Source organism: Pyrus communis, chromosome 4 (assembly GCF_963583255.1).
Source record: "Pyrus communis chromosome 4, drPyrComm1.1, whole genome shotgun sequence".
NCBI classification, from domain to species: Eukaryota; Viridiplantae; Streptophyta; class Magnoliopsida; order Rosales; family Rosaceae; genus Pyrus; species Pyrus communis.
Window position 1 is genome coordinate 4,814,246 of NC_084806.1, and position 15,868 is coordinate 4,830,113.

At 39.3% G+C, this 15,868-nt stretch overlaps 2 protein-coding genes across 5 annotated transcripts; one reads left to right on the forward strand and one right to left on the reverse strand.

Moving 5' to 3' along the window:
• Window positions 1-1,617: 1,617 nt before the first annotated feature.
• On the forward strand, window positions 1,618-10,417 carry LOC137731007 (paired amphipathic helix protein Sin3-like 4). 4 transcript variants are annotated; one of them, XM_068470042.1, is made up of 24 exons: window positions 1,618-1,725; window positions 1,831-1,963; window positions 2,467-2,631; window positions 2,756-2,945; window positions 3,027-3,125; window positions 3,218-3,379; window positions 3,491-3,755; window positions 4,075-4,211; window positions 4,320-4,395; window positions 4,472-4,501; window positions 4,745-5,028; window positions 5,126-5,280; window positions 5,621-5,748; window positions 5,872-6,126; window positions 6,462-7,157; window positions 7,304-7,374; window positions 7,632-8,282; window positions 8,534-8,637; window positions 8,715-8,853; window positions 8,950-9,102; window positions 9,193-9,356; window positions 9,436-9,544; window positions 9,711-9,894; window positions 9,996-10,417. In XM_068470042.1, the coding sequence occupies exons 2-23, from the start codon at window positions 1,890-1,892 to the stop codon at window positions 9,861-9,863; spliced, it is 4,260 nt and encodes a 1,419-aa protein (XP_068326143.1). In that variant the 5' UTR covers window positions 1,618-1,725; window positions 1,831-1,889; the 3' UTR covers window positions 9,864-9,894; window positions 9,996-10,417. The 4 variants fall into 4 exon arrangements, with proteins under 4 accessions (XP_068326143.1, XP_068326145.1, XP_068326146.1 ...); XM_068470044.1 differs by having other exon boundaries at window positions 9,999-10,417; XM_068470043.1 differs by having other exon boundaries at window positions 1,648-1,721.
• A 638-nt stretch (window positions 10,418-11,055) lies between these two features.
• On the reverse strand, window positions 11,056-15,868 carry LOC137731091 (DExH-box ATP-dependent RNA helicase DExH15 chloroplastic). Its single transcript, XM_068470167.1, has 8 exons — window positions 15,302-15,868; window positions 15,040-15,215; window positions 14,813-14,926; window positions 14,585-14,693; window positions 14,410-14,496; window positions 14,141-14,259; window positions 13,544-13,724; window positions 11,056-13,438 (listed from the first exon to the last, which is right to left on the reverse strand). The coding sequence occupies exons 1-8, from the start codon at window positions 15,800-15,802 to the stop codon at window positions 11,198-11,200; spliced, it is 3,528 nt and encodes a 1,175-aa protein (XP_068326268.1). The 5' UTR covers window positions 15,803-15,868; the 3' UTR covers window positions 11,056-11,197.

Here is a 15,868-nt window from a genome sequence, read left to right on the forward strand (position 1 = left end):
AGTCGTCGGATCAAATGAATTGAAGAATATTACTAGACGAAATTTAACAAAGTATGTAAAAGGTTAAAAAAAAATGTGAGTAGCACTACCCTCTTTATAAAGGAAGGGCTCACGCATTTCCTTATCACGCAAGATCCAAAAGATGGTAAGAGCCTTGCAGAGGAATCAGAGTCCACTGGGCTTCTTGGTAAATCCATGACTTTCTTGTTGGGCTTTATCCAATTGCCCACTTGAGGCCTTCTATTCAATGTCAGATTTTTTGTTTCATAAAAAATTGGATCAAGACAGCAAATCTTCCTTCACATGCCAACGGTCAACTACATAGTTGAGTTCAACTTGGATCCTAGGATCCTGTTTGGATGCCATACTTTCTGCTTAAAACCAAAGCACTCTAAGAACTCAGCCCAGCCCATCTCAGCCATATATCTTGTTAACACCAACGATAATTTACTTTAAACCAATTTAAACTGCAGAAAATTAGTAGGGAGAAATACATTCACTCTAATGAATATATATGGTAAAAAACCCTAATGGTAACGTCCTCACTTAGCTAAAATACTATGAGAAGGAGAATCCATCAGATTTAAAGATGGTGAAATGGCAAAAACAAGTTCACGTTTCTTTTATACCAAAATTCTAATCGATTGTCACTCTTAAAATGCAAACAAATTAAAAAAAAAAACAGCAATAAAAGACAATAAACCAATTGATACGCGCGTAAGCGCGCGCTGAGGAACTAGTCGTTGAGATATTCCCACAACGTAAAATAAAAACTGACAATTTCAAAGCTAAGCAAAAATAAATAAAACCTAAATCCGAAAAATTAATTCCAAAGCTATATTACATTATTAATTTGTTGGACGCAATTTCATCATCAAAAAATCATGATCTAGTTAAAACCCACTTTCATTTTCTACAACCACTCCCAGAGTCTTACCAAACCAGCAGCACACATAAATCAAAACTATAAAAAACCCAAAAATTTAAAAAGAAAAAAAAAAGAAAAAAGATTAAAATCTACGTCCTTAGCCCAAACCCTAAATTGCCAAAAAGCACAATTCAAAATCCCTTGGACACATTTACCCCCAACACCTCCACTTAATCACCCAAATTGCCACCATCCTTTGTGATTAATCCATGCTTTTGAGTAGTTAATCACCTCCTAATCGAGACAAAATCCCTAATTAACCGCCCACAGCCGGTAAACCATCCCTAACGTGACCGGAAAATTAACCCCAATTTTTTCATTGTCAGTGTAGGAAGAGAGTGGCGTTTATATCCCTATATTATATAAACCACATTTTCTTAAACTCCTCCTTCTCTCCCTCTCTCTTTTTTCTCTCTGTTTTTCTGTTTGTTTCTCGAGAAAGATAAAAAAGAAAATAAAAACGTAAGGTGAAAAGTTTTGTAATCTGGCTTCGTCTTCCCTCGCTGCGGCTTCAGAGAATCACAACAATCTCCGCAGCGATACGTTTCCTGCGTTTTTTGTTCGGAGTTGGAAGAAAAGCTTGTATTGGAAGAAGACTTCGGCTGTTCGACGACTAGACGATCTCTTCGTAATCTTCGTTTCCTGATTTTCTCGGGAAAATTTGAGAAATTTTGTCTGAGCATTGCTTTGCCTTCAAGTAAATGTTACTAACTCTGTGGTTTTGTTTTGTGGTTAGGATTTAGGCGTCGGAGAGGTGATCTGCTCGGAGCTTCGGGATTGGATTTCTGGTTGTGTAGGTAGCTTTTCGTCGAGTTTTGTTTTGGAATTTTTGGTTTTTGGTTTTAGATCTGCTTTGTGCTTGTTGCTTGTGTTTGAATGAGGGAGTTGGTGTTGAATCGCAGTTTGAAGCATGATTTGTCGCTGAGGAGGGGAAGAGTTGGCGGCGGCGACGACGACGGAGATGAAGAGGTCCAGGGACGACGTTTTTATGAGCTCGCAACTCAAGCGGCCCGTAGTTTCCGCTCGAGGAGAGCCGTACGTTCTTCATCTCTTGTATTCTCTTCTCATTATTTGTTTTAATTTTGTTTTTGTATTAATTTTTTTAAAAAAAAATTTCGTGTTTGATTATCCTAGTACATGCTTGTTAATTATGAGATTAAGTTGATTATTGGTCGAATTTGGTGAGTCCGTGCTTGTTGATTTACTGCGTGTGCTTTTAATTCTAAAATTAAATGTTTATTTATCAGTTAGAGGCTACGAAATTAACCGGTTTGGCTTGACTTACCGAGGAAAGATCAAATTTTGATTCGATTTTCAGACCAATTATCTCTGAAAGTTTCAATCTTCCTCAGGTGTGGACTGGGGAGAAACTTAAATTTGAAATACGGATTTTCTTATCTTTCCTTTAACAAAAAACAAAATTTAGGATGCTGTTTAATTTTACTTGAAAAAGTTGTTTTATGGGGATTGATCTACTTGAAGAGGTCGGGAATTTTGTACGTTAACTAATTTGTAAGTTTCTTTTTTTTGCAATGAAGTTCTGGGCAACCCCAGATGATGGCAGCGGCAGCAGCAGCTTCCCAAAAGTTAACAACAAATGATGCCTTAGCGTATCTAAAAGCAGTGAAGGATATATTTCAAGACAAAAACAGGGGAAAATACGAAGAATTTCTTGAAGTCATGAAAGACTTCAAGGCCACAAGGTTCGATCATGTTATATGCTATACTGAAATCCATACATTTACTTTACTTGCTGGATGATGGCTTGGTAATTTGCTTATGCGAGCTTGTGTTTACTTGAGTTTTTGTGTGTTGTGTTGATTGTAGAATTGACACTGCGGGTGTGATAGAGAGGGTGAAAGATTTATTTAAAGGGCATCGAGAGCTAATATTAGGTTTCAATACCTTCTTGCCAAAGGGATATGAAATAACCCTCCCACTTGATGATGACCAACAACCTCCTCAAAAGAAGCCTGTTGAATTTGAGGAAGCCATCAATTTCGTGAACAAGATTAAGGTCGGAACATTACTTTGTATCTTAATCTGGCGTTACTGGTTGCTTTAAAGTTTAGTAACCTAATGAATTCTCTACCCGCAGACACGATTTCAAGGCGACGACCATGTTTATAAATCTTTTTTAGACATTCTGAATATGTACAGAAAGGAAAACAAGTCCATCCAAGAGGTTTACCAGGAGGTGTGTTGATACATCTTTTTCGTACCTTATTGCTTAATTTGATGTTGTTCATTTAGTTCATGTTCTAAAGAATTCACTTTGAACATCTGCAGGTTGCTGCACTTTTCCAAGACCACTCAGATTTGCTTGTGGAGTTTACCCACTTTTTACCTGATACTACAGGAACAGCTTCCATTCATCCACCTCACAGAAACTCAATGCTTCGGGATAGGAGCTCTGCAATGCCTACTATGCGGCAGATGCACGTGGACAAGGTTTTTTTTTCCATTCTCACTCTCTCACACCTTTGTATTACTTATTTTTTTTTCATATTGATATCTCATTGTTGTTGATGCTAACATCTGATACACGTGCATTGTTGCCAGAAAGAAAGGACCATGGGTTCTTATGCTGACCATGATCTCAGTGTTGACCGTCCTGATCCTGACCATGATAAAGCTCTGATGAAAGCAGACAAAGAGCAAAGGAGGCGTGGCGAGAAGGAGAAGGAGAGGAGAGAAGACAGAGAAAGAAGAGAACGGGATGATAGGGATTTTGACCATGATGGCAGTAGAGACCTCAATACGCAGCGTTTTCCCCACAAACAGAAATCTGCTCGTAGGACTGAAGACACTGAACAATTGCAGCCAGGTGGGGAAGGCCATGAATCTCATTTCATTCTCTTATGATGATAAAAATTATGCAAAAAGTGAGAATTATATGATATTTTTGAACTGATTTACATAATCATTAATGAAAGTTGGTTTTCATCTGGTAATTAATAACTTAATACGTTATAGCAATCTATCTATCAACAAAATTTGATATGTTCGGTTGTTCCTATGTGCGTTTGTGTGTGCATGATAAGGGTCAGTTGTCTCTGCACTTTTTATTTTTAGACGAGCACTTTATTTGCCTGTTTGGTCTACTTCCTCCAGTAGCTTCTTTTACTTATTTTATATCATCGCAGGTATGTACGGCCAGGAGTTTGCTTTCTGCGAGAAGGTGAAGGAGAAGTTACGAAATCCTGAAGATTACCAGGAATTTTTGAAGTGCCTTCATATTTATAGCAAGGAAATTATTACACGCTCTGAATTGCAGTCTTTGGTAAGTCGTATACATGTAAAACTGTATAAACTGTTTTAATTTATTTACCTGTTAAAAGGAAATTTACAGAACACAATCTCTAATATATATAGATTTTTGCTTGTGTAGGTGGCTGATTTAATTGGAAGATATCCTGAACTTATGGATGGGTTCGATGATTTTTTGGCATGTTGTGAGAAGAAAGGTATTGATCTAATCTATTCTTTTACCTACACTATATATGTGTGATTAACACTATCTAATTGAGTCCTGTCCTGCAGATGGGTTCCTTGCTGGTGTGATGAGTAAAAGTACGTAACATGATTTGTTCCCTTTTTTTGTTTCATATAAGCTAGATCCTCCTCTTAGTTTATTATAAGAGTTTGAGCACTGGCACAGGCTTCAACAAACCATTTTTTTATCTTTCTATTTTTTAATTTGATCTGAGGGTTAATTTGTAGGTTTTTATTTTATTTTTTATTTTTTTTATTATAAATATTTTGTCCTTTGTCAATAGACTTGCAAACCAACTGTTGATTCTTAATTCATCACAGAATCCTTGTGGAATGAAGGACATTTACCCAGATCGGTGAAGGTAGAAGATAGGGATAGGGATAGGGATAGAGATCGTGAAAGGGATGATGGGGTTAAAGATAGAGAGCATGAAACTCGAGAAAGAGAGAGACTTGATAAAAATGGTGCCTTTGGAATCAAAGAAGTTGGAGGCCAGAAGAGTTTATATACCAGCAAGGATAAATATTTGGCAAAACCCATTAATGAGCTTGACCTCTCCAATTGTGAGCGCTGCACTCCGAGCTATCGTCTCCTGCCAAAGAATGTATGTGGTGCTTTCTTAGACAATTATCTATTTTTCCCTTTTAAGGAGGTATTGATGCTTTTACTGATATTTCTATTTTTATTTTCATGTCTTGCAGTATCCAATACCTTCTGCTAGCCAAAGAACAGAGCTTGGTTTTGAAGTATTAAATGACCACTGGGTATCCGTTACTTCTGGAAGTGAGGATTACTCTTTTAAACACATGCGCAAAAACCAGTATGAAGAAAGCCTGTTTCGGTGTGAGGATGACAGGTTGGTCGAAGATTTTTCAGTATCTACTATGGTTTTCCCATTATTTATTTGTTTTATAGCAACATTAACTCAAGGTGGTTGTTCCCTTCCCACCTCCCTCAAAATTGTATTTATTGTCATCAAGGTTCATGTTGCCATTTTAGCACTTTGGTATGCTCATTTACAAATAAGGAAACCTAGGGGTTTTTTTGGCATCTCTCTTTCGAGAGGGAAAGATATGTGTCATGCTGTTTATTTCGACATTTTGCCCTTCATTACACTACTAATTGCTTGTAAATATTTCCAGCCATTGGCTTTATTGATTTTGGTACTTGGTAATTCATCTTCTTATATTTCTTAGGTTTGAACTGGATATGTTGTTGGAGTCAGTGAACGTAACAACCAAGCGCGTGGAAGATCTATTAGAAAAGATCAACAACAATACGATTAAGATGGACAGTCCAATTCGTATTGAAGATCACTTCACAGGTTATATTCTTTTAATGACTGAATTGAAGATACCTGGTTATGTGATATAAGCTCAGTTGTTGATTTTCATTTTCTTGGGGATGTATTTTTGACGGGACTTTTCCCTTTTCTCTTCTTTTCTAGCTCTGAACCTAAGGTGCATTGAGCGATTATATGGTGACCATGGGCTTGATGTGATGGACGTGTTGAGGAAAAATGCCCCACTAGCTTTGCCTGTCATATTGACCCGTTTGAAGCAAAAGCAAGAAGAGTGGGCAAGGTGTCGTTCGGATTTTAATAAAGTTTGGGCTGATATATATGCCAAGAACTATCACAAGTCACTTGATCATCGTAGCTTCTACTTTAAGCAACAAGACACCAAGAGCTTAAGCACAAAAGGTAATTTAAAAATTGAAATCCCATCTTCTATTTCCTTTTTTTCTTTGACCGAGAGTTTTTAGTTTTACAAAATTAATAATGGCGGTTATAGCCATGATAATAGTAATAACTGCGTATGTTAATTGAGTGCCAAACCTATGAGATTGAGATCTACACTGTTAATCATTTTATTGGGCAGGTCATGCTATAAATTTACATTAGATCAGGCTTTCTCTTCCATTTTAGTTTAGAATATGGAGATTCTGTATTCTTCCATTCTTTTGCAATTGCTCTTTCCACTTATGGAATTTATTGCTTTCCACTTTCCTCTCATTGATGAGAACAAACTTTTGCAGCCTTGTTGGCAGAGATTAAAGAGATTAGTGAGAAGAAGCGGAAGGAAGATGATGTTCTTCTTGCTATTGCTGCTGGAAATAGACGACCTATTATTCCGAATTTGGAATTTGAGTACCCTGACCCAGAAATCCATGAAGATCTGTATCAACTCGTCAAATATTCTTGTGGAGAAGTTTGCACAACCGAGCAATTGGATAAAGTTATGAAGATATGGACAACTTTTCTTGAACCAATACTTGGTGTTCCTACACGGCCTCAAGGTGCAGAGGATACTGAAGATGGTGTGAAAGTAAAAAATCTTGCCGTAAAGAGTGGTTCTGTGAGTCCTGGAGAGAGTGATGGTAGTCCTGATGGTGATGCTACTCTGACGAGTTCCAAACAGTTGAATTCATCAAGAAATGGAGATGAAAGCATTCAACCTGAACAATCAAGCTCTTGCAGGACTTGGACAGTAAATGGGGCTAATGGGGTCAAAGAAGAAAGTTGTCTCAACATGGATCATGCTGCACGTGAAGGGGATACATTGTACAATACCTCTCGACAAGGTAAAGTGCAGAGTAATACATCTCCAGCTGAGGAAACGTCTGGAGTTAGCAAACAAGACAATTTCAATGAACGATTAGTGAATTCTAATGTATCACTTGCCACTGCGTTGGAGCAAAGTAATGGAAGAACTAATTTGGAACACTCATCAGGTTTGTAGAATGTTATAAACTACTGAAAGTTTTTATCCGTATTACTTGGACATATTGCTTTGTTATTTATTTATTTCTTACTATTTCTTTTTTCTTTCTGAAATTGCAACTAGATTTCTGAAATCCTTTTTTTTGTTGGTTACTAGGGCATAGTCCTACTCCGTCCAGACCTGGTAATGGCACTGTTGATGTTGGGCTGGAGTTACCTTCATCAGAGGTATGGTTGACGCTGTGGTAATACTTTGATGTTTTGAGAACCCTGGTTGATATGGGCATTATGGGTTGTTGGTACATATCAGCTTTTGATTAGTCAATTCCTTGATTGTATTCACTACTCATCAAATCATGGCCTTTAGACTAGCTACAGCTGACAAACTGTTTGCTAGTTGTCTTTGTGGTCCTGGATATTATTTCTAATAGTATTGTCACAGTAAATGTGTGCTGAAGATAATTGTGTTCCTATTGATGTCATAGGGTGGTGATTCTACAAGACCAGGTATTTCCTCAAATGGAGCAGTAGCGGAAGGCGCCATAGGTCTCAGATATCTTGAAGAGTCTGCTAGACACTTCAAGATTGATAGAGAAGAAGGCGAGATATCTCCAAATGGAGATTTCGAGGAGGATAATTTTGCAAATTATAGAGAAGCTGGTTCAGAGGCTGTTCAAAAACCAAAGGACGGTACTGTCAGCAGGCAATATCAAGCCAGACATGGGGAAGAAGAAATATGCGGTGGAGAGACAGGTGGAGAAAATGAAGCTGATGCTGATGATGAAGGTGAGGAAAGTGCTCCGAGGTCATCTGAGGATAGTGAGAATGCCTCTGAGAATGGTGATGTTTCTGGAAGTGAATCTGGTGACGGAGAGGAATGTTCTCATGAAGAGCATGAGGAAGATGGGGACAATGATGAGCACGATACTAAGGCCGAGAGTGAAGGTGAAGCTGAAGGGATGGCTGATGCCCACGATGTTGAAGGAGATGGAATATCTTTGCCTCTTTCAGAACGTTTTCTCTCGACTGTGAAGCCTCTTGCAAAATATGTTCCTCCAGCTTTACATGACAAGGAGAAGGACTCTCAGATATTTTATGGAAATGATTCTTTCTATGTGCTATTCAGGCTTCACCAAGTAAGGTTCATTTAAAGACAAGTATACAAAAGTGTACGTGTGTACTGGTGAATAAGGACTTAAGTACTTGTAGTTCAGCCACTAGATCATATATGGATAATAGTGGGTTGTATGTATCTCAACCGTCCATATCTAGTCTAATGGATTATATGCAAGTACTCTGGTCATAATATCACTTTTGTGTCTCTGTCTCTTTTGAGTTTAGTAGATGTTGATATACGTGTATCCCAACTGTTTCACTTATTTGACAGACATTATATGAGAGAATACAATCAGCAAAGATTAACTCATCATCTGCTGAGAGGAAGTGGCGGGCTTCTTCAAATGAGACGAGCCCTACAGACTCTTATGCTAGGTAGTTTTGCTTTGGTTTCCTTGTTTGTTCACAACTAAGTGAGTATATATATCCTAACTCCATATTTTATGGTACAGATTCATGAATGCACTTTACAATTTACTTGACGGTTCTTCTGACAATACGAAATTTGAAGATGATTGTCGAGCCATCATTGGGACACAGTCATATCTTCTATTCACATTAGACAAGCTGATCTACAAACTCGTTAAGCAGGTAGATGCCCATATATGTTTTCTTCTTTCTTCAAGTTTCTTTCCCATCTTCCTTTTTTTACCCCAGAAGTTTTGCTTCATTTCCCTGTTTTTCTAGCTCCAAACAGTCGCCAGTGAAGAGATGGACAACAAACTCGTCCAGCTTTATGCATTTGAAAAATCAAGAAAACCAGGAAGATTTGTAGATGTGGTTTATCACGAAAATGCTCGCGTTCTTCTTCATGATGAGAACATTTACCGCATCGATTGTGTAGGTCTTTTCTGTGACATTCTAAGTTAATACTGTCTACAATTGTAGAATTTCAACTCAAATTAAGTATCACTACTTTCTTTGTTGCAGGCATCCTCTCCAACCCGGGTGTCTATTCAGCTAATGGATTTTGGGCATGATAAGCCTGAAATGACTGCTGTTTCTATGGACCCTAATTTTTCTGCGTATCTGCATGATGAATTCCTTTCAGTTCTTCCTGACAAAAAGGAGAAGTCTGGGATCTTCTTGATGAGGTATGTTAGCTATATTTAGGAGTATGGAGTTTTTTAAGTTGAGTTGTTGTGACTATAAATTGTTTGCTTATTTCTGCAGGAACAAACGTAAGTATGGCAGCGATGATTTGTCTGCTATCTGTGAGGCCATGGAAGGACTAAAAGTCGCTAATGGTCTGGAGTGTAAGATCGCTTACCAATCATCCAAGGTATTTAATTCACTCCTCTGTCTATAATTAGGTAGTTACATTTTTAATACGTTGTGACGGTAAGCTTTGAATTAAATTGAGGCACTCTGTGCGTTTCCATTTTATGATTAGGTCTGCATTTCTGGGTGTCTGCATCTGTCAATCAATTAAAATTTTGTGTGTGTAGGTCTCATACGTTTTAGATACAGAAGACTTTCTGTTTCGTACAAAGAAGAAAAGGAAAAGTTTGCACCAGAACAGTTCATGCCATAACCTGGCTAGGTCGTCTTACGGTTCTAGTAGAGTAGAGCGATTTCAGCGGTTGCTTTCTGGCTCATGATATGTCATGTTTTGACCATCAAGTAAATATGGTATGTGCTCGGTTTTTTAATTGCGATATTGGATACTTCTGTCGTTAAAGGAGAGAACCCTGATTAACTATTTGTGACACTGTTTACATTTGTTTCTCCAGTAGCATTTTGCAAGCATTACATACAGTGGCGCTGGAAACCCGAAAAATTTGAGTCGCTGTGAACGAAAAACATTTTGTGGAATTACCTTTGTATTCTCATAGACCTGTCTCTCCAACCTAATAAAGAATTGATGAGGGAGGAAGGGGGGATGTGGATCGAAAGTTGTATACTTTTGAGTTGGCACTTCGAGCCGCATTCGTGTAAATAGAGGTAATTTGTGTTGTAAACTGGAGATTCATTTTATTGATCAATATTTTTTGTTAAATTTTTTGTAATGGCGTATCGGAAGATCTAATTGATTTTACAGGACAGTTAAGTGTGTCACGGGTCGTTTAAATTACCTGGCCGATTTGTCTTATTTTAGAAGGCCGGCCAACCAGCCTGCCCGATATTTACTTGCTGAAATTCAATCGTAAATTTTCCATTTTTGTGTGTTTATCCAAGCGAGGTGTTGATAAACGCTTTCAATATGTTTAAAAGTTTGTCTGGGAAAGTTTGATAATCATTTCGTTTTTAGTTTAAGGTCTATGTCGGTGTTTGATTTAAACCTTGCTGAAGGTCCTACCTTAACACTCGACCATGCGATAGTCGATCTGTCCACCCGACTCCATTCACTGGGGTGGGGCGGAGATTGTCCGGGGAAAAATGTCGACAAAATGCATTGTCAAATAGTGATCCAGGAATTTGCGACTGTAGACAATCAACGGTCGTGATAGAACCAGTTGTATTATTTATCCTTACGTTAGTTAAAAACATTTTGACTTCCAACTATTTAGGGTAATTCTCTAATTTGGAACAAATACAAACTCCTAAGCGGCCCTTTGCAATGAATAATTCCCTAATTTAGAGCGGATTAGAAGAGGATTTGCTTTTTAAGCAACGATATATTACACTGGGAGGAGAAATAAATTGAAATCACTCAATGTGGAAAAATTCATCCCTTCTAATACAGACGATTGAAACGGATAAGTTTTCAGTATCCATCTTTGTATCTTCTAGTTGGTCATAATTTTTTTTTTCCTCACCTCAACGTGCCTTGAAGAAAAGGAGTAATCCGTTTCAGTCCAATCTAACGTACCAAACGAGCTCTTAATGTTTTTGTATTGTATTTCATTTTTTCAGATGAAAAAGAATGGGAAGGTCTGATACAATGTCATCAGTTTGGTTTACAAGATTCATTCTGTTATAAACATAATGTTCTTCATCCAGCCAGCTCACTAATTGGAGGACGGTCCATAATATTTGACGCCGTCTTTGCATTACTCTGCAGTAGCGGATCAATATCCGGCAACTTGGGAATTTGCGCCAGCAGATCGATGGTTCGCCGTAGGAGGCGGGCTAAATCGCCCTCGTCCATCGCGCAGTCCATCATGATTTCCCTCCAAGTCAACCCAGAAACCCAGGCTTCAACCATACCTGAAAACTGTGTGTCCAAATAGCAAGGTTTATTTACCCCATGTTTTTCTTGAAGCTCAAGAAAAGAGCTTCTCTGATCATCCAAGAAGCTGACCACGTCGACTACTTTACTCGAAGGTTCGAATATGTAGCTGTTGTTCTTCCAAGGACGAACTTTGATCCCTTCGGATACTAAACTTGCGCAGACGGCAGCAAGTTCTGGGGGCTTCAAACCTATTAAGATTTTGTTTCGAAGAACCATTGCAAGCCAGAGTTCGTTTTCCCCCCGAATGGCAGCTGCTGTTACACCAAGTGGAAATATGACATGGGTATTGATATCCAATGCTCGAGTCTCGTGTATGACATTGCTGATCTGCAAGAACTCCTTCCAACCGGAGGGTTCAATTTGCTCAATTCGATTAGTCAAACGCCTTGCTCTACTCTTTAATCGTTTAATCTTTTCCTCCGTAAACTTGGCCATGTCAACAATTTTCTTGTATTCTCTGAAGCCTTGCGTACGCGAGATCTTCTTCTTCAGACGTGAAACCTTGTTTCTTTGATCTTTGTAACGTTCTACTGCTTCATTGTATGCTTCTGACTTATGCAAAAGCTCGTCATGTTCAGAAAGACTATTCAAGACTGGAACATTCAAACTCCAAGACCATGTCTCAAGAGATCCTTCCATGTTCCAAAAACCGCCAAGTTCAGACTCGGCAAGCTTCTCCCACTTGAGCTCTGTCTTATCCAGAAGCGTGCTCATAATTTCCCGAGGCAAAGCATCTCCTAGTGCTAAAGCAACATTTGGGAAACCCGTCTTATAAACTGTTTTAATCCACTTTTCTGTAAACAAATACCAGGAATTATCTGAACCAAGAGCCACATAATAGGATGGTTCGAAAACCACATTTGGTTCAAACTCCGAGGCTACTGCATTTAGTGCAAATGAATCATCAACAGAAACCAAGTGCTTGAGCTTTGAACTGTTGACTGCGTCAACTTTCCCCAAATAAACAGCCGGGATAGACTGTTGAACTCCTTCGGAATCCTTATACTGCAGGCACAAAAAGGGTAATTGTCCGTTTTCAAACTCCTCTAACAAGGGTCGTAGTGAAGACATTTTTTGAGATTCCATTCTTCTTCGAAGTTCGGTCCTCAGTCGTTTCTCTGCTCTTAATTCCTCTTGTAGATCTGCAATCTCCTTATATGCTGGTCCAGATAATATCTTCCTACTCCTTCTATCAATGGCTTCATCGCTAATCTCTGAAGACAGTGTCTCAATCTCTTTCTGAATTCTAGTAAGCTCCTCTTTTGCAGCAATCATAACATTGCTGCCAACATAGTTTCCGAAACTTTGCTCGACTAACTTTCTAGCTTCTTCCAAAGTTCGCCCTGATAGGGAGGCTTCGGTGTCATCTGGTTCATTTGATCTATGAGTAACTTTTGCACCAGCAAGAAGATTCAGCACCATTCCATAAGAAGCTGTAAACTGCGAAACCAAAGGTTCAAGTCCAGCAAAAACAATCTTGCAACCTGCTTCAGCGCCTTCATAAGGACTTTGAACAAGCACTACATGACCCTTTTCATCAATGCCTCTACGTCCAGCACGCCCAGCCATTTGAAACAGTTCGTTTGGACTTAATTGGACACGTCCAGTGTCACCTCTTTTGCTGAGGGATGCAATAATGGCTGTCCTAGCAGGCATATTGATTCCTGCAGCAAGTGTTTCTGTTGCAAAGACGACCTTAACAAGCCCCCGCTGAAACAGCTCTTCTATGAATGATTTCCATAAAGGTAGACAGCCAGCATGATGTGCAGCAACCCCATGCAGTAAACCTTTCACCGCAGTCTCCCTGATAGCATCAGGATACTTGATGCGGAACCTCTTCAAGGCTAATTCAACCTCACTCTTCTCACAGTCATCCAAGAGCGTGATATCTTGAACATACTGAACAGCAGCATCACATCCTTTCCTACTAAAAATAAACCATATTGCTGGAAGCATATCCCGAGTCTTAAGTTGCCATAATGTATCTGTAATTTGAGGTACCTAAAAGGAAAATAGAAAATAGTGAGCAGGATCAAATCACCGTGTCCCTAGGAAAAGAAAAGGAAACTTGTTCTGGGTCTCACAACATTAATGCATGAATCATACTTGCGAACGGTGTATTAAGTTGATGTCATTCTTTGACAGTGGTCGTCTAGACATGTTACCATTACTGTCATCATAACTCATCTCACTTCCACGTCTTCTTGAGCCCCTCCTTCTAGACCCATCGTCTTTGTAAGATTTTGTTCCTGAAGCATTGAGTTGAAGATAATCGACTGACAACCTCCTGTTCCATTTTAAAGAAAATGTTTATATTATTAGATGTCCATCATATGCTCAAAGGAAAGAGATGCAGGGAAGAAATTCAGAGTGAATAACACAAGAATAAGATTGAATCCAGTTATTGAGTATAAGTGATAACCAAAACATAATATTGGTACATAAGTATATTCCTAACTGGCAATGCAAGTTAAACCTTCAAAAAATTGCATCACGGAATAACTCTAAATATCTTAAAGAAGCGAAAGGGGATCTCATAAGAAACCCCAAGCGAAAAACAGCACCTTAAAGCAGTTAGTCCAATCTACTCATGAAAAAATAAATTAAAATGGAAAGGCATCCCTTCTCAAGCTGAACACTGATAAATAAAAAATAACGAACCTTGAATTTACTTTGTAAATGAAAAGAATATACACAAAGTACCTATTCATGTGTTTTCCCGTCTTGTCAAGAAGATGCAACAAAGAAGTCTTTGTCGAGAAATGCCAAGTCAATGGTACTGGACGCTTTGATGAAGTTACCAATTCAGTTTTACCATGAATCTACAAGTAGGATGAAAGGAGTATAAAATTGAACCCCGTATATGTCTCCAAATCAAAATGTAAAAGAAATTGTAAAAACAAAGTAGGGGGACGGCAATGTAAGATATTTTCAGTCAATGTGAGCATCAAATCAACCAAGGACCAAAATACCTGACCAATCCAACCAGCCAATTCATCTGGGTTTGCGACTGTTGCTGACAAACATATGAGTTGAACTTTTTTCGGGCAATATATAACCTGAAATATATGATAAGATTCTATGACTAAACACTACAGCAGCATTACTGGCAGTAAAAGGAGTATCTTGACAACAAACTGCACTTACGATTTCTTCCCACACTGTACCCCGATACATGTCACTCAGATAATGAACTTCATCCAAGACAATGACATCTACGTGAAAAAGTCCGTCCCCAGAAGAAGCCATTCCCACACTGCATCAATAAGCTTAAATGAAATCCCATCCTTAATCCCAAGAATCCACTCGGACGTTTTAATACGAAGTTGAAATCATGAAAGCGTATAAAGGTATTGTGCAAGATACAAAATGTACCTCTGATACAACATGTTGCGCAAGATCTCAGTGGTCATAACTAAAACCTGAGCATCTTTGTTTACCGCAGAATCTCCGGTGAGAAGGCCGACATTGTCATCGCCGAAAGTCTCACTGAAATTACAAGAACGCATAAGCTAATTCGATTCAACATATCAAAAGTGCATCACCTACATTGTGAAACCACAAAGTCACAAAGCAATTATATTACTCTCAATCTCTCGTACCGAAATTCTCGAAACTTCTGATTGGACAAGGCCTTAAGTGGAGTCGTGTAGAACAACCTCCTCCGCCTAGCCACCGTTGCGACGGCGGCAGCTTCCGCTATCAAAGTCTTTCCACTGCTCGTCGGCGCCGATACCACCACCGACGAACCTCTCAAGAACGCTTGTATCGCTAATCTCTATCCAAAATTATTCAAAAAAATTCATTCCAAAATTCATATGAAACATGAAATCTTCAAATGTGTGATTCGAAATTGAAATCCACCTGAAACTTATCGATTCGGAAATCGTAGATAGAAGCGAGCTCGTGGTCATCTATCATTTCCTCGCCGAAAACCTTGACTTCGCCGCAGAGCTTCTCCACTCTCTGCCACTTGAACTCCTCCGGCCGAGTCGACGGCTCTGCGTCAGCCACCGAACTCTCAATTTCGTCGTCGCTCTGCTCGAGTCCGTCCGACATATCCCCAGTAACGTCGTCGTACTCATCCGCGGCAACGTCCACGTCGTCCTCCTCCTCCTCTTCGTACTCGTCTTCCTCCTCTTCTTCATCGGCATCGTAGAGCTGAGATTTGGCGGGGAAGGCGGAGCTCGGGCACTGGAAAGTGAATCGGAATCGCGGTGAGGTCGGAGAGTGTGCGGGAGGTGGTTTGGGAGAGCAAAACCCTAGGGTTTTGGTGGGGTGGCGGAGGAGGGGATGGGAAGCGCGGCTGAGAGGAAGGAGGCGCGTGAAGGCATGTGAGGTTGAGAGGACACAAAGAGTGTCCATGGCGGGAGAGAGATTTTTGGGCAAACCACCCTCTCTGTTGAGAGTGATTTGGCTTTATCGTTTTAA

Coding starts and splice junctions, on each gene's coding strand:
- LOC137731091 (XM_068470167.1), bottom strand. CDS start 15,802: ATGGACACTCTTTGTGTCCTCTCAACCTCACATGCCTTCACGCGCCTC. Junction 14,927..15,039: donor CAGAAGTTTCGAGAATTTCG/GTACGAGAGATT, acceptor TTGTAATTTCAG/TGAGACTTTCGGCGATGACA. Junction 14,497..14,584: donor GTACAGTGTGGGAAGAAATC/GTAAGTGCAGTT, acceptor CATATATTTCAG/GTTATATATTGCCCGAAAAA.
- LOC137731007 (XM_068470042.1), top strand. CDS start 1,890: ATGAAGAGGTCCAGGGACGACGTTTTTATGAGCTCGCAACTCAAGCGG. Junction 4,502..4,744: donor TGCTGGTGTGATGAGTAAAA/GTACGTAACATG, acceptor AATTCATCACAG/AATCCTTGTGGAATGAAGGA. Junction 6,127..6,461: donor CAAGAGCTTAAGCACAAAAG/GTAATTTAAAAA, acceptor AAACTTTTGCAG/CCTTGTTGGCAGAGATTAAA.